The sequence below is a fragment of the Balaenoptera physalus genome, assembly GCF_965194825.1.
Source record: "Balaenoptera physalus genome assembly, chromosome: 13".
Lineage (NCBI taxonomy): Eukaryota > Metazoa > Chordata > Mammalia > Artiodactyla > Balaenopteridae > Balaenoptera > Balaenoptera physalus.
In genome coordinates this window covers 1,794,111-1,817,053 of record NC_138892.1, presented here as the reverse complement: position 1 = coordinate 1,817,053, position 22,943 = coordinate 1,794,111, and the positions used below count along the sequence as shown (strand labels likewise).

The window sequence follows — 22,943 nt, the reverse complement described above, 5'->3', positions numbered from 1 at the left end:
TGATTCAGGGGCTCCGGGGGCGAGGAGGGTGGGCAGCGTCCTGGGGGAGGGGCTGGGTGGCAGAGGTACCTCTGGGGGCTCGCTGGGGACATCGGAGGATGGTGGCTGGACCCCACCCCTGCTGCCTCTTCCCTGTGGTCACCGCCCCCCCCAGGAGCACCCAGCCTCTTCACCGCCGTGCATCCTTCTCCAGGGCTGGTTGCGTGACGGTCCCGGAGCCGAGTGCTGGGGCCCTCCGGGCACATCCGCTCCCACCCGGGGTGTGCGTGGACCCCACCGGGGAAGGGCGCTGGACCCGGGTGCCAGCTGCACAAGCTGCAGTGACTAGAGGGGCCCTCGTTCCAGCCTTGCTTTACTGGTGTGGACGCTGCGGCCGGGACCGTGTGTGCCCGTCATCACTGGGGCTGAGGGACGAACCCGAGCTCCAGGCTTTGGCTTTCCACCCCAGGCTGCTGACCTGGAGGGCGTCAGGGGGGGTTCTCTGAGCCGGTGTCATCTTTGGACGGAGGGGATGCTGCAGCGCCAGCCCCCAGGGCTATGGAGCAAGAGATGCTTAGACAGGGTGTGTGTGGCCCCTCCCCGCCCGGCCTGGGAGGCCTCGGTCACCCCCGACGGCTTTCGTCACCAGTGGCGCCTGGGGCGGCACCCAGGGCAGGGCCCCCGGCCAGGGCTCCGAGGCTCGCAGGAAGCTCCCCTCATCCCCGTGGAGGGATGCCCGCCTGGCGCTCAGCCGGAAGGCACTTCTCAGCGTCCTCGCCGCCCACGGCGGTGTCAGCAAACCCGTATTAAGACACATCTGTCCGACTTGTCTGCTGTGTCCTGGACAGAAAGCAGTGGCCTGTACAATCGGCCGCACTGGATGCAGCCGCTCCCCAGCCTCCAGCGGCAAGGCTGATGGACCGAGGGACCTCACTGTCCTGCTGCCAGCCCGGGCCTGGCTCCTCGCGTCACACCCTCCTTGGGACCGAACAGGGGCCGGCACAGACTGTCCTCACGAGCTGGTCCCGTGCTGGCCTCGGGAGCGCGGTTCTGGAGACGGGCATGCCAGGGCTCAGGGGGGCGGCGAGGGCGACCAGGACCACTTGCGCGTGATGGGGATGCTGGTCCGTGTAGCAGCGCCGCTGCCGATATCGAGGGGCCGCGCCCAGAGCCCCCGTCTCTCTGCTGCTGCCCTGCAACCCCGTCTGATGGCACGGAACCCGCACCTCCCGCAGGGCCTGGTCCTGCCCGGCTCCCAGGTGCGTGTATGGCGGGTGACCCAGGGCTAAGGCTCCTCCTGCTGCCCCACCGCGGGGGTCCGCCTGCTGGGTGTTTGCTGAACTGCCCAGGTGGGGTGGCAGAGGGGCTGGGTGCCAGGCTGGGCCTCCTCCGGACGCACTAAGCGGGGCAGACGAGGCAGCGGCTTGCGATGGCCCAGAGCCCAGTCTCCTCCTGTCCCCTTCCCTCCCACTCCCCAGTGATGCCTGCCCACCCTCTGAGCTGCGAGGGTTCAGGGGGCACAGAGCCCTGGTTGGCAAGGACCCTCATGAGGAAACTGGAAGACGACGTCAGGGCAGGGGCTTCTCACGCTTGGCAGCTGGCAGCCCGAGCCCAGCCGGGGGCGCAGAGCTGCCTGTCTCTATCTGTCCCTCCCTCCCTCCCCCCTCTAGTGGATATTTCCAGAACCTTCTATGCACAAGATGCTGTGCCGGGTATACAGCAGGGGACAGAGCAGGCCGGGCCCCACTCTCACGGAGCTGACCTTTTGTGGGGCTCAGACTCCCCAAATCCACGCTCAAATTCATGTGTCACTGGCCTCGTGAAGGGTCAGGGCGCCCGAGGGAGACCCTGGGGCCTGGGGTCAGTGGAAGGGGCAGGAGAGGCCTCCATCGGGGGGGAAGGCCTGGGTCAGGCCTGAGAGGCGTGGAGAAGGGCGTTGGGACAGTGGACCCCCTGCAGCGGGGGCGAGGGAGGGGGAAGGGCTGCAGGCAGGCGGCCAGTGGGCATGGGCAGGGTGGTCTTGGTCCACAGTCAGAAAGGGTCTCCGGCATGGCCCACGGGATGGAATCCTGTGCTCAGTGACAAGATGCTGGAGACAGATGTCACGACACGGAAACAACACTCAAGGTTGAATTAAAAAGAAAAGAAGCAACAGGACAAAAAACCACGTGTAGGTTTATGTAGCTCGATGTCATGGGGCAGATGGAAAGAGCAGAGGATGCCCCTCAAGGGTCAGAGGTTGGCTCCGAACACCTGGCTCCAACCTTAGCTCTCCGCGGTCCCCGCAAGGCCTTGGGCTGACTCCCTGGGACCTTGGCTCCCCCTTGTAAGCGGGGAGGACGGCTCTGTCCCCAGGAGTCACGGGGGCCGCAGGAAGCCCAGACAGAGCCCTCTGGCCAGCTCCCAGCCCCGAGCCGGCCTTGCCTCTGTAGCTGGTTTGGTGCTGCCTTTGCCCCAGAGGGAGTCTTTGTCCAGCCGGGCCATGGATGGGACTTCATTTCGAAAGCTATAGGCCCACAGGCTCCATTCCCCAGACCCTGAGCCTGGCTGTAGCCTGTGCTTTTAGTGGAGGCAGAGCTATAAATAACTCCCAATCTGCAGCTCTGTGGACACCAGGCAGGGGAGCCGAGCCATTCATCCTGCTGCCCAGGTGGCCACCAGCTGTTGCTGGATTCTTGGAGCCGAAAAAGGGAGAGATTCAGAGAGAGGGCTTAGCTTCCAGCCCACCGCAGCCTGGAGCCTCCCTCCTGTGGCCCTGGGCACTTCCTCCCCTTCAAGCTGTGTGTGCCCCGAGGCGGCAAGGGTGCCCCCTGCACTGATTGAGGCCGGGCAGCCCCCCGGCAGCGAAGGAAAGCAGCCCCGAGAACAGGGAGCACAGGGCACGAGGGGTACAGGTAAGCCGAGGGCTGGTGGCTTTCCCAAACTGCTGGGAGACCCCCGGACGCATCTTGCATCCAGCAGCAGCCCCACGAGCATGAGGCGTGGGGACCCCCAGGCACCGGGACTGCATCAGCCCCACCTCCCCAGTAGGAAGAGCTGGGGATCCCTGGGCGGGGCACCGAGTCCATTTCAGTGTGCCACCCACAGTGCTTCCAGAAGACTCCAGCCCATGAACTGAGGGTCTTAGATTCCTGTATCTCCAGTGGGCGTTTCACTCCCCAGGGCCCTTTCTTTCTGATTCAGCAGCTTCACTCGGGTGGTTGGCATGTCCTTGCCGTTACCCTGGCACAACATCCAGCCTTTGGGGATTTCAGCAAGAAGATTAGTGATGCCGGGCAGGGCCCTGTGCTTGGATCTAACCTGGGCTCAGAGTTATGGGGAGACTTGGGGATGCAGATCAAGGCAGTAACCAAGGAAACCGGATCCGAATGTCCAGACCCAGTTTGCCCCATTTTGGAGCCTCTCAGAACATGAGGGGCTCAAACCATCGAGCAAATAAACAGACCATCAGGAAAGACTTCCTTCCCGTTACTTTAAATGAAGCTTCGTAAATCTTAGAAGCGAAAAGCTTCCGTTAGAGACACCTTTCCCAGATTGTAAGATAAAACACGCGTGCAAAACTATTTGATTGGTTGGAAGCAGTCTATCCTTCTTGCAAACACGATAGGTTCTGGTGTGGTGTCCAAACACAGCCTCTCCCTGGTACTTGATCAAACACCCGCGCCCCTCGTTTCCCAGGCTCCGTGCTGAGTTCACATGACCTTGGATTCTGGGCACTCTGCCCACAGTTCAGTCCACTTCCCAGGGGCCAGGGGGCCTTGTGCTAGTCAATCCTGAGTGTGGGACATGGAACGTGGGATGTGGCCTGCCCCGTGACCTGTACCCTGTTTTCTGTGCCCCAGAGAGGGCGTCTGTGGTGGGTTGGATTCAACAGAGCGATGCGTTGAAGTTCTAATCCGTGTGCCTGTGAATGTGGCCGTAGGTGGAAATGTAATCAGATATAATCAGGTTAAGATGAGGTCATCAAGGTGGGCTCTGATCCATTGACTGGGGTCCTTATAGGAGGAGGAAATACCACGTGAAGACAGAGGCACTTGGGGAGCAGGCCATGTGATGATGGAGGTGGAGACTGGAGTGATGTGTCCACCTTCATCCCCGGGAGGCACCAGCCTCCTCCTGGGCCAGCATCTCCCTATCGATGCCTTTCCACAGGCCTCACAACCTCCCTTCCTGCAGGGGCAAGGGGTTGGGGTCTCTGAGGCCGTCAGGGCCAACTGGCAGGTGCCCATGTCAGGGAGGAGAGAGCAGAGCTGCTGGAGGATGGGGAGGTTGGTCTGGAGAACACCCTCCAAGAGCCGCTGGCACCTCTAGTTCCGTGGGTGGAAACTCGATGGTTCCCCACTTACAATGGTGACCCCAAGCCCCCACCTCCGCCCGTCTGCCCCACTGTTTACTTCTCGAGAGGTGGTCACAGGTTGCTTCTTTACAGTTCCTCGCTGGGCCAGTCAGGAAGAGCCTGGGCAGAGGCCTTGGAGCCCATGGGCTGTCCCTGGCTTCTTCCATCACTGCCGGCTGACCTTCCCCGTGGACGCAGGAGAGGCTCAGAGGAGGGGAGAGGTGGGAAGCCCAGAATGCCTCGTGTTGACTACGCATTGGCCATGCTTGCCTCAGGAGTCAGAGGGGGGCACGGTGGGGTCAGCACAGCCACCGATGCCACCCCTTCCCTCCCTCCTCCTTCTGAAGTTTGCTCCGGGGGGGAGGAGGACAGAGGGGTCCCTGAGCAGTGGGTTCCTTGGCCCTTCCCAGTACGCGTGGCACTGTGTGATGCTACCAGGCATCTCTGACCACTGGGGGAAGGAAGTCAAGTTCAGGGTTTCACGGTGCTCTGAACGCCAAAGGTTTGAGTGGATGGATGGATGAGTGTGTGGATGGATGAGTGGATGGGTGGATGGATGGATGGATGGATGGATGGATGGATGGATGGATGGATGGATGGGTGTGTGGATGAGTGGGTGGATGGATGAGTGGGTGGATGGATGGGTGTGTGGATGGATGGATGGATGAGTCGATGAGTGGGTGGATGGATGAGTGGGCAGGTGGATGGATGAGTGGATGGGGGGATGGATGGATGGATGAGTCGATGAGTGGATGGATGGATGAGTGAGCGGATGGATGGATGAGTGGATGGGGGGATGGATGGATGAGTCGATGAGTGGATGGATGGATGAGTGAGTGGATGGATGGATGAGTGGGCGGATGGATGGATGAGTGGATGGATGGATGGATGGGTGTGTGGATGGATGGATGGATGGGTGTGTGGATGGATGGATGGATGAGTTGATGAGTGGATGGATGGATGAGTGGGCGGATGGATGGATGAGTGGATGGATGGATGGATGGATGGATGGGTGTGTGGATGGATGGATGGATGGATGAGTGGATGGGGGATGGATGAGTGGATGGGTGGATGTATGGATGGATGAGTGGGTGGACGGATGGATAGTTGGGTGGATGGATAGTTGGATGGATGGGTAGATAGATGAATGGAGGGGTGGATGACTGGATGGATGGACAGGTGAACAGAAGGAGAAATGAGTGGACAGAGGATGGTTTTCTAAATATTTCATGGGCCTCACAGTGAAACTTTCTGTGAGAGCTGATAGGTCTGAGTCCTAGTGGGGGCCTGGATTCCCTGAAAGCAGCCAGTGCTCTCAGCCTCAGTGCCCCTCTGTCATGCCCAGTAACTCCCCCATGCAGGCAAGACGACACCCCTGGACCATGGCCCTCATCACTTCCTGGGAGACTGACCCACAACACAGCCCCCACCCCCATGGGCGCCCGGCTGCCACAAGTGGCCTCCCTAAGTGAAAGTGTGTCCCAGCTCTCTACGAAGGGATGTGCAGGGTCTCCACACAGTGAGGCTGTGGCGCTCCCCTGCTGCCCCCAGGAGCCCTGCAGCCTCCTGGTTCCAGGGAGATGCTTTCCTGCCTCAGGTTAAAATGAAAAGCCGGTTGCATCTCCTGTCTGCCCTCTCAAGGGGCTTCTGTCAATTCATGGGAATTTGCCCAAGAAAAATGATTGGAGTGTTTTTCTTTTCCCCTCTACTTACATTTCTTAATCCTAGTGAAATAACGAGACAGGTAGCTCATGACAACTGTGGTTTTTCTCTCTCAATCCAATTTGATTACCCAAATCTGGAGTGTTTTCCACGGGCGCAGGACGCTAACTTATTGTACAGGGACACTTCTCCACTCTCGCGCTCTGGTGGGGACAGGTCCCAGGCAGCTAATGAGTCACACTAATCAGAGAGCCGTCTCAAAAATTAATCCATTCTACTGTAACTATTTAAAGAAAAAATAATTATCGAGACTGTTCTCGCTAAATTATGCTGTCTAGAAGTGGTCGAAAGAAAATTCTGTCTAATTTTAAAATGTAATCTGGGTTTTGCAGATTTTTCTTTTCTGAGTGGTTAAAGAATTCAGCATGAATGACCAGGAAGACAATGTGCCTTTTCTTCCCGAATTGTCAGGTCTTGGGTGTGACGTGTGCCAGCCTGGTATGGCCCACGGCCTTGGCCTCCATCACAGACCCCACCCGGGAGCGTGCATGGCCTTGGGGCCACTGGAGCCCAGGCTTCTCCAGGGAAAGTGGGTCTACCCGCCTGCCCCTTGGTCCTGAGAACAGGCCCACATCCTTGAGCTGGGCGTGCCCCATGGCTTGGGGTGAGTGCAGCCTGAGTGAGTGACCCTGGCCCTCTTTGCCCAGGAGGTAGAGGTTGACAGGCCCCTTGAGCTCGGGGGTCCCAGTGGCGGAGCTGTGCCCACTCCCATCCCACTCGCTTCCCTGATGGGTTAATCCCGGTGCCAAGGGTGGACGGGGGCCTCCCGTGCTTGGCCCCGAAGTGTTCAGAACATCTGAGAAGACTCCAGAAAAGTGACATCTTCCTTGCCTGTGAAGGAGGAAGATGTGACTCACAGAGGTTTTGCAGTTTGGGCTGGCTCACCGACGTCTGTCCATCCCAAGTGACCAAGGAGACCAGAGCAGTTCAGGGAGCCCAGAGCCAGAGCCCTGGGGTGGCCCCCCTCAAAGAGGAGGCGGGCTGCTCCCAAGAGGTCCCCGAGCCTCGGGCTCCCCGGCCAGGCTGGGCACAGAGGCCACCCCTGGACCACAGAGTCAGGCCCCGGCTGGCTCAGGGGCGGTGCAGGAGTGTGGGGGGCTGCCCCTCGGAGCCCGTCCCTAGTCTGCTGGCTGGGACCTTCCTTCCTGCTCTGGCCTGGTGAGGATGGAATGGGATGGGGTCCTCGGGACCCTGTACTGATGCAGCTCTTCCTGTTGGCATTTTGGCCTTACCGTCGTGCCCGTCCTGAGTGAGGGTGGTGGTGGGGGAGGGGGGATGACCAAACCAGTGAGGGGGGACAGGTACGTGACCCGCACACGGTGCTGAGTGTCAGGCCCCGTGACCCCAGGAATAGCGGGGGCTGTGGTAGCGATGACAAGCCACCCACCCCAGCCCAGGAGCAGAAACCGGGCAGGGTCAGAGAAGGTTCCGGAAAGCCAGGATAGGGAGGGCTCTTCGTCCCTGGCACCCTTCTCCTGACCCGACGCTCACCTGTGTATCCAGGACCACCTGCTCCATCCCCCCAGCATCCTTGTGGACCCCCTTCCGTGCACTACCCGTGCGCCGCAGCGCAGGGAGCTTTTAAACCATCACCTGGACCAGTGCTGTCCAGTAAGGACGTAGGGTCAGTGGCCACGTGTGGCTGCCCAGGACGCTCTGTTAGTCCTGCGTCTCCTCACACCTTTTCCAACTGAACCCACTAAACCTCCCCAACAGGGTCCACAGACGATGGACCCTATGTCCCTCCATCCTGGGGCTGAAGTCCACCTGTCACCAAGTGGGCCTCAGAGCTGGGAGCTGGAGCAGGTGTGTGCACAGGGCCAGCCCTGCATGGGGGCTTCTCTGCACGGAGGCCCCTCCCTCCCTCCCTCACCTCTACCCAGGCAGCTCCTTACCGTGACTTCAGGGTCTCAGGTTCCTTCAGGCTGTGTGTTCCTTCTCCCCACGGCCCTGTGCCCGTCCGAGGCCGCTGTGAGGACCACACCACGCTCTCAGCTGGGACGTCTGGGGCCCCCAGAACACAGGTGGTTAGCCGGGAGCTGCTGTGATTCAAGGCCCCGCTGCCATCACGGACCCCCCTTCCTGGCCGTCAGCTGTAATCAGCATGGCAAAGACCCGAAGCATATTTGGGGACCATTGGAGGCAATTCTATGTACCCAGTTCCTACAAGAGGAATCGGCACAGCCTGGCACGGGGGAAGGTTGAGGGAATGAAGCTATAACCCTATAAACTGATGAATGTCAGCACAGCCCACCCTGAAATCGCACGTAGGGCAGACACGTGCGTGCGGCGTACTCTAATTATTGGGAACCAAGCAAAATGTGTGAGCACGTAGAAGCTCCTAATACACGCGTGTATAGACGTATACCTGTGTATATGTTAGAAAGCCTTGTGGGGGGTGGCAGGGGGCTGTAGGCGGAGCACAGCCCCAGGCGGGTCAGAATGGGAAGCAGCTCCCTGTCCTCAGGCTGCTGACCGCAGACCCAGCCGGTCCCAGGCCAGAGCAGCCCAGAGCTGGCAGCCAGGCCTCTGGAGCCAGCCTGGAGGCCCCTCGGGGCTGGGATGCTGCTGGGTGGTCTTGTGGGTCCAGCACAGTGGGAGCCCCAGGACCCTGTCCATCCTCTACCCCCCAGATGCTTCTGGGGACAGAGAGGGGCTGGGACAAGCCACCACCCAGGCCTCCTGGAGTCTCCCGTGACCCCTGCCGAGACCGCCCCTCCTCCAGAGCCCTGTGACCCCAGCCTGGGGCGTCTCGGAGACGGAGCAGCTTCTCCAGGGAGGACGGGAAATGCCATTTCTACCTGCAGCTCTCAGAACACAGGCTCGCTGGCCTAACGTGCACAGAATAAATGTCTGTGGGAGAGAGTTATTCAGGCCCAAGGCCGTCGGAAAGCTGCCCTCTGACTCTCCTCCTACTGATGGTCACAGAGTCGCCTGCAGGATGGGACTCGGTGCCAGCTCCCCTGGGGACAGATGACCGAGGACACATGATTGGCCGTGGTCAGGGTCTGATCCACTTGGCGGGCAGCCTGGCGGGATGCGTCCAGGGCCGTGGAGACGCTCAGACCCTCTGACCCCGTAATTCCTCTCCCGGAAATATGTCCTGAGAAGATAATTCAAAAGAAGAGGAAAGGCGTGTTGATAGCAGAGCTAAGCTGGAAAGCGCAAACAGCAGAGATGCCCGTCTCGGGACAGCGTGGTGGACCATAGGAAGGGGCCTGAGTTGGTCCCGTGCAGCTGGGGGTGTAGCTGTGGAGCAGCGTGGAGGGCCTAGCGGACCCGGAGATGGAGACGGACGGGACAGGCGGCGGCTACTCAAGGGCCCTTTAACAGAGTCTGGGGGGTGGGGCTGCCCCAGGGGAGGGTCACCTCCCTGTGCCCTCAGTAGCCCTGGCACTGGTCCTCGGTGGGGCTGTGCTGTCCCTTGCTGGCCTCCAGAGCTCAGGATGCTGGCGCGGAAGGCCTCTGCCCCACACCAACTGCAGGGCCAGCCACCCGCCTGCAGCAGAGCAGCCTGGCGCTGGGGGGCACGCGCGTGTCACGCCACAGCTTCCCTTGCGCTGTCTTAGCCCATAATGATGCTGAGAGAATGAACAGTGGTGGGGCGGGGGCTTTCCCTCAGCCGCGGCCGTTCAGACTGGCTCTTACATCAGCTCTGTCCTTGCATCAGCCCCCTACCCTGCCCCGACACAGCGGCCTTCATCCCTTCCACAGGTGAGAAAACTGAGGCACAGAGAGGGCAGGCGCCTGACCTGAGGGTCCAGCTGTGAGCAGCTCTGGGACTCGGACCCCAAGGGGTCGAGCTCTGAACGCCCCCCTGGCCGCCTCTCCCTCCCTGGTCGAGTCACGGTTTCTCCTGCTGGCCAGGCCCTTCCTGCTCATCCTCTTGCTGCCTCTGGGAGCCCGTTCCTGCGCACGGCCGCATGGAATCAGGGAGCATGGGGGACCCTGGTCAGGCTGACCAGGCTCAAGCCCTCGCATTGTCGCCTCCCGGCAGCTGTGTGAATGTGGAAATCTCCTAACCTCTCTGAACTTCCTTGTCCCCATGTGTGATGTGAAGATCGATCAGGCAAATTGATTCCTCATAAGTAATAACCAATAGTCATTCTATCGATGAAGGAGCACGTGACTCCCCGTTAGCACTAGCAAGCCAGTCCCCACGGTCAGCAGCTGCCTGCGCGGCCCAGCAGCTTGCTTCAGAGCCCCCAGGAGCCACCTGGCCTGGCCCAGCAGCTTGCTTCAGAGCCCCCAGGAGCCACCTGGCCTGCTCCGTCCCGCCCGGTGTGCTCACCTGCTGTGTTTGGGCATTGACGTTTCAAATGGGAGTTTGTAAAATGCAGAAGCTGCCCTGGGTGTGTAAGGGCAAAATGGATTTCTCCCGGAATCATGGGGGTGTCCCAGCAGATGCTCTGGTTGTTTGCGTTTTCCCAAGCCCAAGGCCACCGATCCCCTGGTGGGGTCAGGGGGAGACCAGAGCCCGCCAGGGAGGCCCAGGTGGGCCAGGTCATTTCCACACAGCTGCCGGCCCTCCCCAGGCCGGGCGGGGCCTCCCGTGGGCTCACCTGTCCTTCCACCATCGCCGTGCCCTCCTCCAGAGCGCTACTCCTCTGATTCCTCCCACCCCCGGGGCCAGGCTGCCAGGGAGGTCCTCTAAGGATAGCTCGGGGGCTACCCAGGGTGCCCTCTGACCTCTCAGCCCCACAGGCCCTCCTGCCCCTGCTGGTAACTGCTCCCAGGGGGGGCCTCAACGTGCCGTCCTGAGGAGCACAGAGCTGGGAGCCCAGGGCCCTCCTGGGGTCCTCGAAACATTCCCTGCAGCAGTAGCCTCTGGATTACATCCTCAGGGCCTGTGTCAGCTCTTCATGCGGTAGATTCTTCCAGAACCCTTGATACATCCCAGTTATACTTGACTCCCGTGTGTGTGTGTGTAATTAATATCTATATGCTTCCTCATGGGTGTGGATGTGACCTCACCCCTGTGTCACCAGCAAGATCCGGGGGACTTTGGGGACAGATACTTCTGGGTTAGATGCTGCCGGAGACAGCGGCCTCCCCGTCTCAGACGGACAAGGTCCGTTTATGACCGTATCTGAGAATGTGGCCAGAGATTTCTGGAATCCCACTGGTTTTGTTCTGGATGCTTCATTTTTCCAAGCTGTTGAGTAAAGTAAGCAGATTCATGTGTTAATGGAAATGAAGAAACAGTTTATTCCGAAGGGAACCATGCAGTTTACGAGCATCAAAGGGTGCGGGCGTTGAGCGGAGCGGTATGGCCTCCGCGATCCCCGTGCATCTGTCCAGACTCAAGCGAGCAGCACGCTGGTCGCTGCAGTTGCTGTCTGAGTAGGCGTGTTGTCCACCAGACCCCGGATGGCTTCAAGGTCGTCCTGGTTGTCCAATCCTTAGGTTTGGGGGTGGCGAGGGCATCTTGCGGGGGCGCGTTTCTGAGCTTCCACATCTTTGGAGCTTGTTTGTGCTGGTAAACAAAGAGGGGGTCCCGGCATCACGTGCATCACGGTGGGGAGAGGGGTGTTGCTGGCGGCAGCGTCCCACATACGTGCAGCTCAGTCACTAGAATAGAATTTCAGACGTCACACAGGGACACACACACCCACACACAAATACTTGTGCGTGCACGTGCGCACACAACATACAGGTGTGTGCACACACACGCACACATATACACAAACACACACACGGGATCAACAGCTGGGCACACAGGCTCTTGGCCATAGGAGGCTCCCGTGGCTGGTGAGCTGATTGAACTGGGGTCCACTCAGACCCTCTGTACCTCCTCGGGACGCTGATCAGGAAGGTTGAAAGGAATCAAATAGGGATGCTTAGCCCGGTTGAGGAGAGCACTGGGGAGAAGCCACAGCGCCGTGTCCCCTGTGAACAGGGCGGGTCTGGACTCTGAAGCCCGCCAGCTTCTGCCTTCAGTCCTGGCCCTTCCCGCGTTTTTCCTGCCTCACGTGGGTCGTCTTTTTCCCGAGATGGAAAATTCCAGAACATTGGCCCTGGAGGGTGGACCCTGCAGCTCCAGGGCTAAGCCAGCCAGAGGCCCTCACGGGGCCTGGTGAGGGCAAGGGCTCAGGAATGTGAGCAGATAAGAAAAAAAGCTTTGTCTCATGGGCCTTCCGAAGAAAGATGCTGCTGGTCTCTGCTGTTTGAGACCAACTCTGAATGTTTTGCAGGTTCCTGAGAAATTGCATATGTAAAGCACCATTAGCTTTTTGGGGTGTAAATGAGCTCAACCAAAGGCCCCTCTCTCCGCTGGCTGTCAGATCTGAGTGAATTTAGCCTCAATCCCTCTGATCCCAGGTGGCAGATCTTCAGAGCAGGGACCACAGGGGCCGGGCTCCTTCTGTCTCTTAAGGAGGAAGGAGCTGGTCCCCCAGGCAGGGCCCCAAGGCAGATGAGCTGTGTCCCGTTAGGACCCCTGGGGAGCGCACCTGTCCTGAGGGTCCTCCCTCCGGTTCTTCGTGGGCGGCAGCGCCCAGGACTTGGGAAAAGCCGTCCTGTCCCTTGAATGCACATCACTCCGTCTCCTCTTGGCTGTGTCCCCGCAGCCCCCTCTGTGGCCCTTGTCACCCTGCAGCTGCCAGGATGTGTCTTTGACTCCAGCCACAGTTTGCCCCACAGTTTTGGCAAATTGGCCCTTCAGCCGATTGACCCAGACCCACCTGAACCAGTCCGGTCGTGTCCAGGACCTGCACCCCATCCGGGCCCCCAGCTTCTCAGCCCCCTGGATGCCCTGGGACCTGCCCTGCTCCCCTCCCAGACGCCAGGCCCCTCCCTGCCTGAGAGGTTGGCCCGGTGCTCTCTGTGTCCCGAGAGGCCTTCTGTCCTTCACGAGCAACTGGGCTGCAGGGGCGGCTTCCTTCTGGGGAGGCGGCAGCTGGGAATGAGCCTCTCCGGGCCTGGAATCACCCAGGTGTCCTCGCAGAGGGGGATTCGGAGAGAAGGGACCCAGCCTCTGCATCCCAAGGCCCCAGCACTGGCCGCTGGAGAGACGGGTGACCCTGCAGGCCGACGTCCACACGTGCACACAGTGGATGTGTGTGCACGTGGGTGTGTGTACGTGCGAGGTGGAGGGAGAGGCGTGTGGACCGGGCCGGGTCCCGGGGCTTCCGCTTCCTCTCAAAGGCTCGAGCTGGCAGAGCTGGTCCACACTGGGCCCCGAGGCCCGGGACAGGCACTGAGCGCGTGGCCATCGGGAGATCCACGCCCCTGGCCTGCACGGGCCGAGGGCCCCGTGGTTGTGACACAGATGCAGGCTGGACCGCCCCCTCAGCACCCCCAGCCCTGGGCGACGCCCTCCCCCGCTGGGAGCTGCCACGATGCTGGGGCCAGAGGAGAGGAGGTGGTGGCGTGTGGGCACGAAAGGCCCCTTTGTCCCTGGGACGTGGTGGCCCAGCCCTGCGCCTCCGTCCGCCCCCAGCAGGAAGTGGGCCGGGGCTGGGTGAGCCGAGCTCCCGCGGCCAACAAAAGGCGCTGTGTGATCAGCCTGGCCGGCCAGTGCCCTCCGCAGGGCCGGCACCCGCCCGCCCAGGCCACCGCGCCAGGTGGGGACAGGGCGGTGGCCAGGCAGCAGGTATGCCTGTTTGTTTTGCAGACACACCCGCGTGCCTGCTGTGTGCCAGGCCAGCCCGTGAAGTGGTCCCACAAGTATGGCAGTGAGTGTGCCTGTGAACGAGTGCACATATCTGTGTGTGTGTCCGTGGTGTGCACGTGTGTGCTGTTTCACACGTGTAGGTGTGGTGTGCATGCCTTTGTGGGTGTTTACGTGTGTGCATGTGCCTGCACGTGGGCATTTGTGTGACCTCTGCCTTCCTGTGCATGTGCGTATGTGCGCACGTGTGTACGTGTGTGTGAACGTGTGTGGCCAGGCTCTGTGGCTGCAGCGTGGGCAGGACCTATGCCCCTCCCCTTATTGAAGGCACTTGGGACCCTGCCCCTCAAGCTTTCCTCCCTCTTCCTGATTGACCCTCAAATGTTGTCCCATGATGTTTGTGGGGCTCCCCCCAGGAGAATGGGGGCTGCATGTTCCCCCACCGCCGTCGCCCCGCCTCTTAGAACTGCGTGTGGGACAGAGCAGAGGGGATGAAGGCTTGGTGACACCCCCTGTGCTTTGGGGACGGGGCACGGGGCCCGTGTCCTTGACCGAGGGCCCGGAGCCGAGCTGAGCTGCGGCCTGGGGGGAGGAGCCTCAGGGGACCAGCGGGCGCCCCAGCCCCTTGGATGCTTGGAGGCTGGCTCGGTCTCTGCCAGTGTCCGTCTACCGTCTCCAGCCCCACGGTCAGCGGCCAAGAGTGGCTTCTGTCCTCACCTGACCATGAAGGATGTGTGTTTTACACATGGACTGGCCAAGCCCTGGGCCAGGTACTCCACCTGCAGCTTCTTCTCTGTCCCCTTGGTCACCAAGCTTCCCGGGGAGGACGGAGCCCACGGGAAGCACTGCTGGCTCGAGGTCCCCTGCTGGCACAGCAGCGCAGGAATGAGCCCATCCCTCCTCTGTTGTCTGGTCCTGCAGACTAGCCAGGGAGGCGTGGGTATCAGAACCAGGCCTCTGACGTTGCCCATGCTGCCCTGCCCCGCTGGTCTGACCCAACGGCCTTCTGGGTGGCTCCAGTCTCTCTGTGTGGGGCCTCGCCTCGGCCTCCCTGCCTCCAGAGCTGCATTTCCCTCTTGCAGCGGAGGGCAGGTCTGTCACCTGAGAAGGCCCCATTCCTGCTCTTGGCTCTGCTCCCTGGGCACAGCTGGGGTCTGGGTGCCCCACCTCCATGGTGACAGGCACAGTACGCTGACAGCATTTCCCTGGGTGCGGCCCAGGAGACAGACAGGAGCACAGATCCAGATTCTTTTTTAGCCACTCTTGAGCCCCCTCCCACGCCGTCTGTCCTGGTTGATCCCAGAGAAACTCTCCCTTCTTTCTTTAATTCATCATGACCGTCTCTAAGCCATGCACATAGGGTTTCCGGGGATTGGCAGGGTGTGTATTTCAATCCTGTTGCTTCCTCATGGGTTTACAGTTTGCATTTGTCGGTGTGCGACGAGCTTTTTGTGTTGTCATTTACTGTCACCAAAATTGTGCACCAGGGACGGCGGGGCTGCTGCGGGGACTTCTGCGGGGGCGAGGAGCGGATGAGGAAGAGGCCCGAGGGGATGTGCTGGGGATGCAGCCGCCTGTGGCCCGCGGGTCCTGGGAGGGCCGCGTGGAGCACAGGTGCGGCTGGAGCCGGGCCTGCCCGTGGCCTAGAGATGTTTCTGGGCGGCGAGACGGCCCGTCCCCCACGCCTGCTGTGAGAGCAGAGCCGCGTCTCCTCTTCCGTGGGAACCGCGCTGACGCTCAGCTGGAGTGTTTTTCCACTCTGACTTCAGTTGGATGCGGAGCATTTCCGTGCTGTGAGGTCTCCCGGGCCATCTTAGCTCAGGCTGCGGTCACAAAGCACCATAGGCTGTAGGGCTTGAACAGCAGAAATTCATTTTCTCGAAGTCCAGAGGCGAGGCGGGTGCGATGCAGGTGCGGCTGACTCGCCCCTGGTGGGGACCCCCTCCTGGCCCACAGATGGCCGCCTGCGCTGTGTCCCACGTGGGAGAGGCTGAGCTCTCTGAGGTCAGTTCCTATAAGGGCACCAATGCTGTGGGGTGAGGCCCCACCCTTATGACCTCATTTAACCTCAGGTACTTCTGTAAAGGCCCTGTTTCCAAGTCCAGCCACTCTGGGGTCAGGACTTCATCCTACGACTGCAGGGGGTGGGGGTCACAGTTCCGTCCGTAGCTCGGCCTAGAAAGGAGCCGGTCTCAGGATGACCAGCTGGCTGTGGGTAGAGAGATGCTTGGTGTGGGTCCAGGTGAGCAGCACACTACCCACAGGGCCCTCTGCTGTGCCCTTGGCAGGCACCACCAATCGATCCCAGGACACTCCCCTCTGTGCTCAGGCAGCTCCTGCTTGTTTGTCAGAATTGGCATCAAGAGGTCACCTGGGATGCCATCCTTGTCTGTTTTCCAGACCACCTCCCCGTCCACCCTTTGTTAAGACTCACCGAGCCACCCTCCCCTGCAGGGGCCCCAAGGCCCAGGCCCCCATGGGGTGAGGCCCCTCCCAGGTCCCCTGTCGCCTTTGTAGGGACAGCCAACTGCCTGCAGGGCTGGTGGCGTGATGGGCGGCCCCCCTGCAAAGTGGAAATGCTGGGATCCTTGAAAAGTTATTAAGAGTTTCAAGATGCAGGAAGAGCAGGGTGGGGCCATGGGGGCCGCTGCAGCCACCAAAGCAGTCGAACCTGCCTTGAAAAGGACGCACATCACTCTGTCCTAATTCAAGACGACCCGTAGTTCCCAGGTTCCTTGAACAGTTCCACGCATACAATCGGTGTTCTCTCCGTCACAAAGTCCCTCCTTCCACGGCCTCCGTCACCGATGGGTCCCCAGGCCCTCCCACCACTGCCACAGGAAGGTGGTGGGTTTCCCAGGAAGAGAGAGACGCAGCCCCCTTCTGCCTGGAAGCGTGGGTTTGGAGTCATCAGTGCTTAGCGGCCACGGGGTCTACCTTCCCCACCCCACCTGACAATGACAAGGACTCGAGTCCTGATGTCACCAGCCCTGGGACGTCCTCGGGGGGGGGTCCCCTTTGTGGATGAGGCCCCGGGAGGGCCTTGGCCTCCGTACGATCTGCCAGGAGTCCCCACCCTCCCCCTGCCCACCTCCCTCCCAGCACCCACCCAGGCCCCAGGATTCCGGCCTGCAGACAGGCAGTCCCCACTGCATCTGAGGCGGGTCCTGATTGGGAGACCTCCCCCGCCACCCCCCGCCCGCCGCTGTCTTTCCTGGCTCTCACGTGGATTCCAGACAAAGGAGAGAAGTACATTGTTGTCTCCGGGAAGGGAGGTCCTTGAAAGTGTCCCCAACGCCCTCAGTCACTACTTACTGAGTGGCCAATGGCAGAGGTGGTGGTGGGCAGTGAGCGATTGACTGCGAGGCCAGGGAGGGGGCAGCAGTCTGGCCAGGCCACCCTGATTGACACCAGGCGCTGCCCACTGGACCGTCCTATTCCTGAATTCCGGTGCCGGGAAGTGGGCTACGTAGGAACCGCTCATGCCCCAGGCCAGCGCTGACAGCTCTGTCTTCTCTCCGCAGCACGAATTATCCGAACAAAGCAGTGGTGTGACATGCTCCCTTGTCTGGAGGGGGAAGGCTGTGACTTGTTGATCAACCGGTCAGGCTGGACGTGCACACAGCCCGGCGGGCGGATAAAGACCACCACGGTACGTACATGGCCCCCTGGCTGTACTGGGGGTGCGGGAGCCTTAGGCACCAGAGCACACTGGGGCGGGGGCACACCCCACACTGGCGATGACAGGACAGACAGACAGGCTGCCAGGCCCTCCTCCTCCAGAACCTCCCTGCTCTGCAGCCGGGTCAGTCTGTCCCCGGGCTGCTCAGACCCATCACACGGTCACTGAGTGCCCAGCGGCCCGAGAGGCTGGACAGAACCCCCTCCAGGCCGGTCAGCCCACACGAGATTGCTGGTGAAGTTGTCCTGTTTCTGGGCAATGTACTCCCGGCTCCAGGCTGGAGGGAAGGTTAGAACCCACAGAAGGGCTTCAGAACAAAGGGCCTTTAAAAAAAAGGATTGGGGAGGGGCCGTGGGCCTCATCCAGGCCATCCCCTCCCCCCGCAGGCAGGCATGGTGGCTGTTTGGAGCAGAGACCCCGAGAGCCCCTGAGGGTGCCTCTGTCCCTCCTGGATCCCACCGAGGGGGACAGTTGTGGACTCTGGGCTCCCCAGGCTGGTCTCCAGCAGGCTGGGAGGCAGAGGGCAGCAAAGTGGCTCTGGGGCTGTTTTCTCTGAGATTCCTTTCCCAAAGGAAAACGCATTAAGCGCAGGCTGGGATGGTGTGGGCCAGGGGAGCGGGGCTGCCCGGCCGGGGCCAGGGGCGGCTCTGGTGCTGCGTAGGCTGGGCCCGCACGGTGTTGGACTCGACCAGCCAATTATCATCTCTCATCCGGGCTCTTCCTCGCGAGGCTGACGTAGACAGCTGAGGACTGGGGTGGGCTATGGCTCCTGGCCAAAATTCCCGCCTCGATGCTGGGGGACGTTATGTCAGGGAGGTCTGGGGTTCCGTGGAAGGATCTGGAAATTCTCCCCTGGCATCCACGGCAGAGAGGAGGGGGCCACAGCCCCTCATGAATTAGTCTAGAGGAAAACCCACCCCTTCCTGCCCTTGCAGCCTCCGCTGCAGAAGTCAGATGGGCTGTTTCAGCAACGTCCTTAAGAGGCCAATTAGGTGTAGCTGCTCCGAGATGAGACACGGATGCCCTGGTCCCATCGCCGGCAGGGAGGTCGGGTGGGGACAAGCCAGGCCTCTGGGGGCACATTCTGGGGACGGGGCTGTCAAGTGGAGACGCGGGCCCCCAGCTGCACCCAGGCAGCCCATCAGACGTCTCGGAGGCCTCTTGTGTTGGCGGGAGTTCAGGCAGGGGGGCCTTGGCTGCAGCCTCCCCTCGCAGGCCTGGGGGCCCGTCCCGAGCGGGGCCGCCCACGAGGAGCGCTGGGCTGGGCTGCAGCGCGCGCCCCCAGGTCTCCAGTCGCTGAAGCCGCAGCTGTGCGCTTGTCTGAGCGTCGGCCGTGCTTGTTCATCCACGTGCGGCACGGAAGCGAGGGACCTGTCCTCACGCCTGGCAGGTGTGCAGGTGTGCCAGCTCATTGCCTGCCACCTGGCTCCCTGCTCCGGGAGCGGAAGGGCCTCTGAGGTGGGGCCGCTGCCTCCCCGACCGTCTAGGAAGCAGCTGACCTTTCCAGGTTTCCCGAAAGGTGGAGACTGGGGGACAAGCAGACCCCTGGACCCCCGGGGCCACCGTCCCCAGATCCGTGGGGCCCGGGGTCAGCGTGTGGATGCCCAGGGCGCCTGGGCCAGCCCTGGTGCGGGAGGCGCTGCGTCGGGGGTCTTTTGAATGAACACCCACAGGAGGTGAGGCTTGGAGGGGGCTCCGGGCCACCCACCCTCCGTGGCGGGCCTGGCTATGCATGGCTGTGGGGTCAGGCCTGCCCTCCAGGCCGCGGGGCCCAGGCAGCACCCCTCAGTCTCCTCACGGTGAATCGGGGCGTCTCCTCCCGTCAAGCCCCCGAGCCCTTCCCGGCTCCCGGTGCCCTGCGCCCCCGCCCCTCGGAGGTTCTGGGGGGCCTCTACGTGCAAAGGGCGCACCTTCGGCAGCCCTAGCGCCCTCTCCTTGCAAGCACAGCCTCAGGTCCTTAAGTTGCTCTAATACCTTGGTTAGAAGGTGCAGACAGTCATTCCCTTCGGGCTCACAGGTCTCAGAGCTCAGAACCATCACCTCGGGTTTCCAGCCGTGAAAACTGCAGTTGGGGCGGCTGAGGGAGGCCACGGCCGGGGATCAGTGGGCCATGGAGGTGGGGCTTGAATTGCCGGGTCTGCCCAACTCAGACGCGGCCTTGGCGCTGCAGAAGGCCCACGCGTCTTCCGGGTGAGAAGACAGTCTCTGATGCGTGCATCCTGAGATCAGCCCGCCCCGGAGAGCGCCTGGTGCTGGAACAGGTGCGTCAGGAGAAGCCCACAGTCCAGGCAGGAAGGCCCCGCCACACCTGGGGCAGGTCAGGGAGGGGTGCACCCGCTCAGGGCCCCTTCACTCCCCCAGCGGGAGGCACTCACACTCGGAGACATGGCCGAGCGGCCGGACGTGTTCAGTGACAGTGACCTCCTGCCTGTGTGCTGGCCCGCAGGGTCACATCCTCACCGGGGAAGTGGGCCCCGGGTGCTTGGGTTGGCAGATCCCGCTGAGATGACCCTAGGGGACCAGCGAGCTCTGTCATCGTCCCAAGTGTCTGCAGAGGTGACCCTGGCCTGCGGAGACCTATTTTCAAAGCTTTCTTAAAAGCTTACTTGAGCTCTTGACCCAAACACCTTATAATTGGAGCACGTAATCCCCTTCCACGATTGCATCTCGGGCCTCTTACAGATGGCAGATTGGCACTGTGGGCTTTCACATTTTGGCATAAATTGGTTTTCCATGAGGGGGGCTGTAAGACACCTCAGGATTGCTTGGCCACATGACTGCTAATTCATCCCAGATGCCAGGGTCTCAGCCCAGCGCCCCTGCAGCCAGGGCCACGTCCGGAAGTGGCTGTCACCCACCCCTGCCTGGTCACGCCCCACCCCCTCCTCTGCGTGGGCCGCGGCTGCTCCCTTCTCTGTGTCCCCAGCAAACCATGAGCTGCCTGAGGGCAGGTGCAGGCCTTGTGGTCCCGCCAGCCCCGTTCCCTCATTCGGGGCTCCCGTACATCCATGTGATAAATTGATTAACTGATTAGCAGAACCCAGACCCCAGGCACATGCTGACGTTTGCATTTCCTAGGTCACCTCTTTTCAAAGTGCAGGTCCTCACTCCATTAGTGGGTCGTGAAATTAATTTAGTGGCTCATGATCGGCATTTCAAAGGAGGAAGAAGCAGAATAAAAACATTCGGGCACATCTGTGTCTTGAGGGTGAAAGCCGCCTCGTGAGGCGCACACAGGCTCACAAGGTGAGGTCACGCGGGTACCAGGACAGGTCGCAGTGAAGAGCTGGGCACCCGGCATCCCGGAGGTACTCGGGGCGGGGGGGGGTGGGACCTGGCGTCTGTGGCTCCCGCGATCCCTGTTCCAAGGGCTGCCTGTGACATTGGTCTGCACCATGCATGTTGAGCAGGTGGACCTCACGGGCCCTCCCCAAGGTCGCAACCAGTGTCCCCTCCTTGGCCCCCTCGCAGCCCCTTAGAGCAGGGCTGACTGGGCAGGCAGAAGGGGAAGGAAAAGGCCAGGCCCCAGGTAGGCGGGAGGCCCCCGCCAGTGGAGCGCCGTCCTGCCCACCCTCGGCTTCTGTCCAGACGTGAGCAGCTGGGGCGGCGCCCGGGCTTTAGCGGCACTCGGGACAGTCGGACACATGCTCCACTGCCACGTGCGGTGCTTCTGTGTTAAAGATGCTCCACAGTGGCTGCTATAATGCACACCTAGACCAGACAGACCAGCTGGTTGAATCCGTCTCTCAAATGAACAGTTAAGTCCCACGTTTTAATTCTGTGCTGCGTGGACACACCGCTGTGGGGGGCGAGGGGTATTCTGGGGGGTGTCTGTACAATCTACTCCAGGACCTCGGATGTCATGGAAATTCATGACAACAAAAGCGCTTTCCCAGGAGCTGCCTCTGATCACCTTTGCCCCTGGAAGTCCAAATTCTGCCCAGGCCCAGGTGTCCTGGACCTGGGAGTGCGCAGCAGCGAGGTGTGGACGGGCACCCGGGGGGCTCCCTTAGGCCCCGGAGGGATGGAGGAGTGCCCAGCTCTGCCCGAAGCCTGGAGGCCTGCGGCTCTCACCCCTGCCTCCCTCATCGTGTCGTGAACTGGCCGTGCTGGGGCCGGGCAGCCCGGCACTTAGGCCGGCGTGCGCTGCGCACACTGACCCACATGGCATCCAGGCCCAGGCGGCTCTTGCTGTCGCTCATCCATGCCGAGCGTCCGTCCTCCACGTGGCTGGTCCAGGATTGAAGAGCCAGCCCGGTACGGGGCAGGGGGTGGGGAGGGTGCAGTGCCCCTTCTGGTTGTCCGTCCTCACCGCCCCAGGGACAGCCGGCCTCATCCAGGCTGCCCCCGCGGACCCAGTGCCGCCCCACCCAGGAAGCTTGGAGCTTCGGGAGGGAGCAGTCCTAGGTCCAACCTGGAGGCCTCTGCGTTCCCGGATTCAAAATGTACTACCCGAGGGCCTCGCGTGTGTCCGGTGTGGGCCCCTCCCACCGAGATTCCTGGGAAAGACTGGCCGGGGCCTTCTGTCCAAGGAGTTCGCCCAGCACGTGGCCCATGCTTCAGCCAGGGTCCTTGTGCCAGGTACCCACCCAGGGCTGGACACGCAGAAGGAGGAGACTCGGGGGCCCCGAGCGCTGGACCCCTCACGCTGGGGCTCAGGTTCTCGAAGGGCAGTCAGGGGGCACTTCACAGGTGCTTGTGCCAGGCTCCCAGGTGTAACGAACAGAATACACGCTTCCCACTTCTGACCCCTGGAAACCCCTGGACATGGCGGGGACGTGCGGGGAGTGAACGGAAGAGGAGGCAACAGCAAAGCCAAACGGGAGAGGCAGCTGCACTCGGCAGGTCACGGGGAGCTGAACCCCAGGGGAGCGGCAGGGTCACACTCGGACCCCAGGACTCAGGAGTCGGGGCGCAGGCCCCCTGCGTGTGGAGTGGAGGCGGAGCTGACACAGCGGGCCGGTGGAAAGGCCGCAGGAGGGCTCCCAGGTCCTCCCTACCCAGACCGTGGCTGGGGCCCCCTGTGTGCCCTGCAGGAGCCTGGAGCCCCCAGAGGCTCACGCCGGGGAGGAATCAACACCTGCGCAATTCTGGACCCCCTAAGGCCAACGCCAAGTGTGGGGGAACTTCCTGAAAACCCAGAGATGGAGAGAAACCCAAGTCCCGAGATGTGAGACTCACCCACTCCCAGAGGGTGCAGTCAGGACACAGGGGGTTCTTTACCGAGAGACTTAGGCTCTGAGCTTCCCACGGCTGCTGTAGCAAGTGACCACACGCTGGGTGACTTCCAGCAACAAAAATCACCCCCTCGCAGTGTGGAGGCCAGAGGTCCAAGATCAAGGGGTCAGTGCGGCCACGCTCCCTCTGCATCCTCGGGGAGGGTCCTTCCTGCCTCTTCCTGCCTCTGGGGTTTGCCTGCCGTCCTGGGGGCTCCTGGGCTGTGGCCACGTCCCGCCAGGCTCGGCCTCCGGCTTCCTCCCTGGATATCTGAACTTCCCTCTTTCCTCTTACGGAGATGCCAGCATCTCATTTAGGGCCCGCCCTACATGAACGATGATTTCATCTCAAGGTCCTTAACTAATTGCATCTTCAAAGACCCAATTCCGACGAAG

At 61.6% G+C, this 22,943-nt stretch overlaps 1 protein-coding gene across 3 annotated transcripts in view; it reads left to right on the top strand.

Moving 5' to 3' along the window:
* TAFA5 (TAFA chemokine like family member 5) overlaps nt 1–22,943 on the top strand; it is a 213,200-nt gene that overhangs the window by 146,363 nt on the left and 43,894 nt on the right. For all 3 annotated transcript variants that reach the window (XM_082421620.1, XM_082421619.1, XM_082421618.1), the window contains exon 3: nt 17,174–17,301. In XM_082421620.1, coding sequence (XP_082277746.1) covers nt 17,174–17,301 — 128 coding nt within the window. The remainder of the gene's footprint in view (nt 1–17,173; nt 17,302–22,943) is intronic.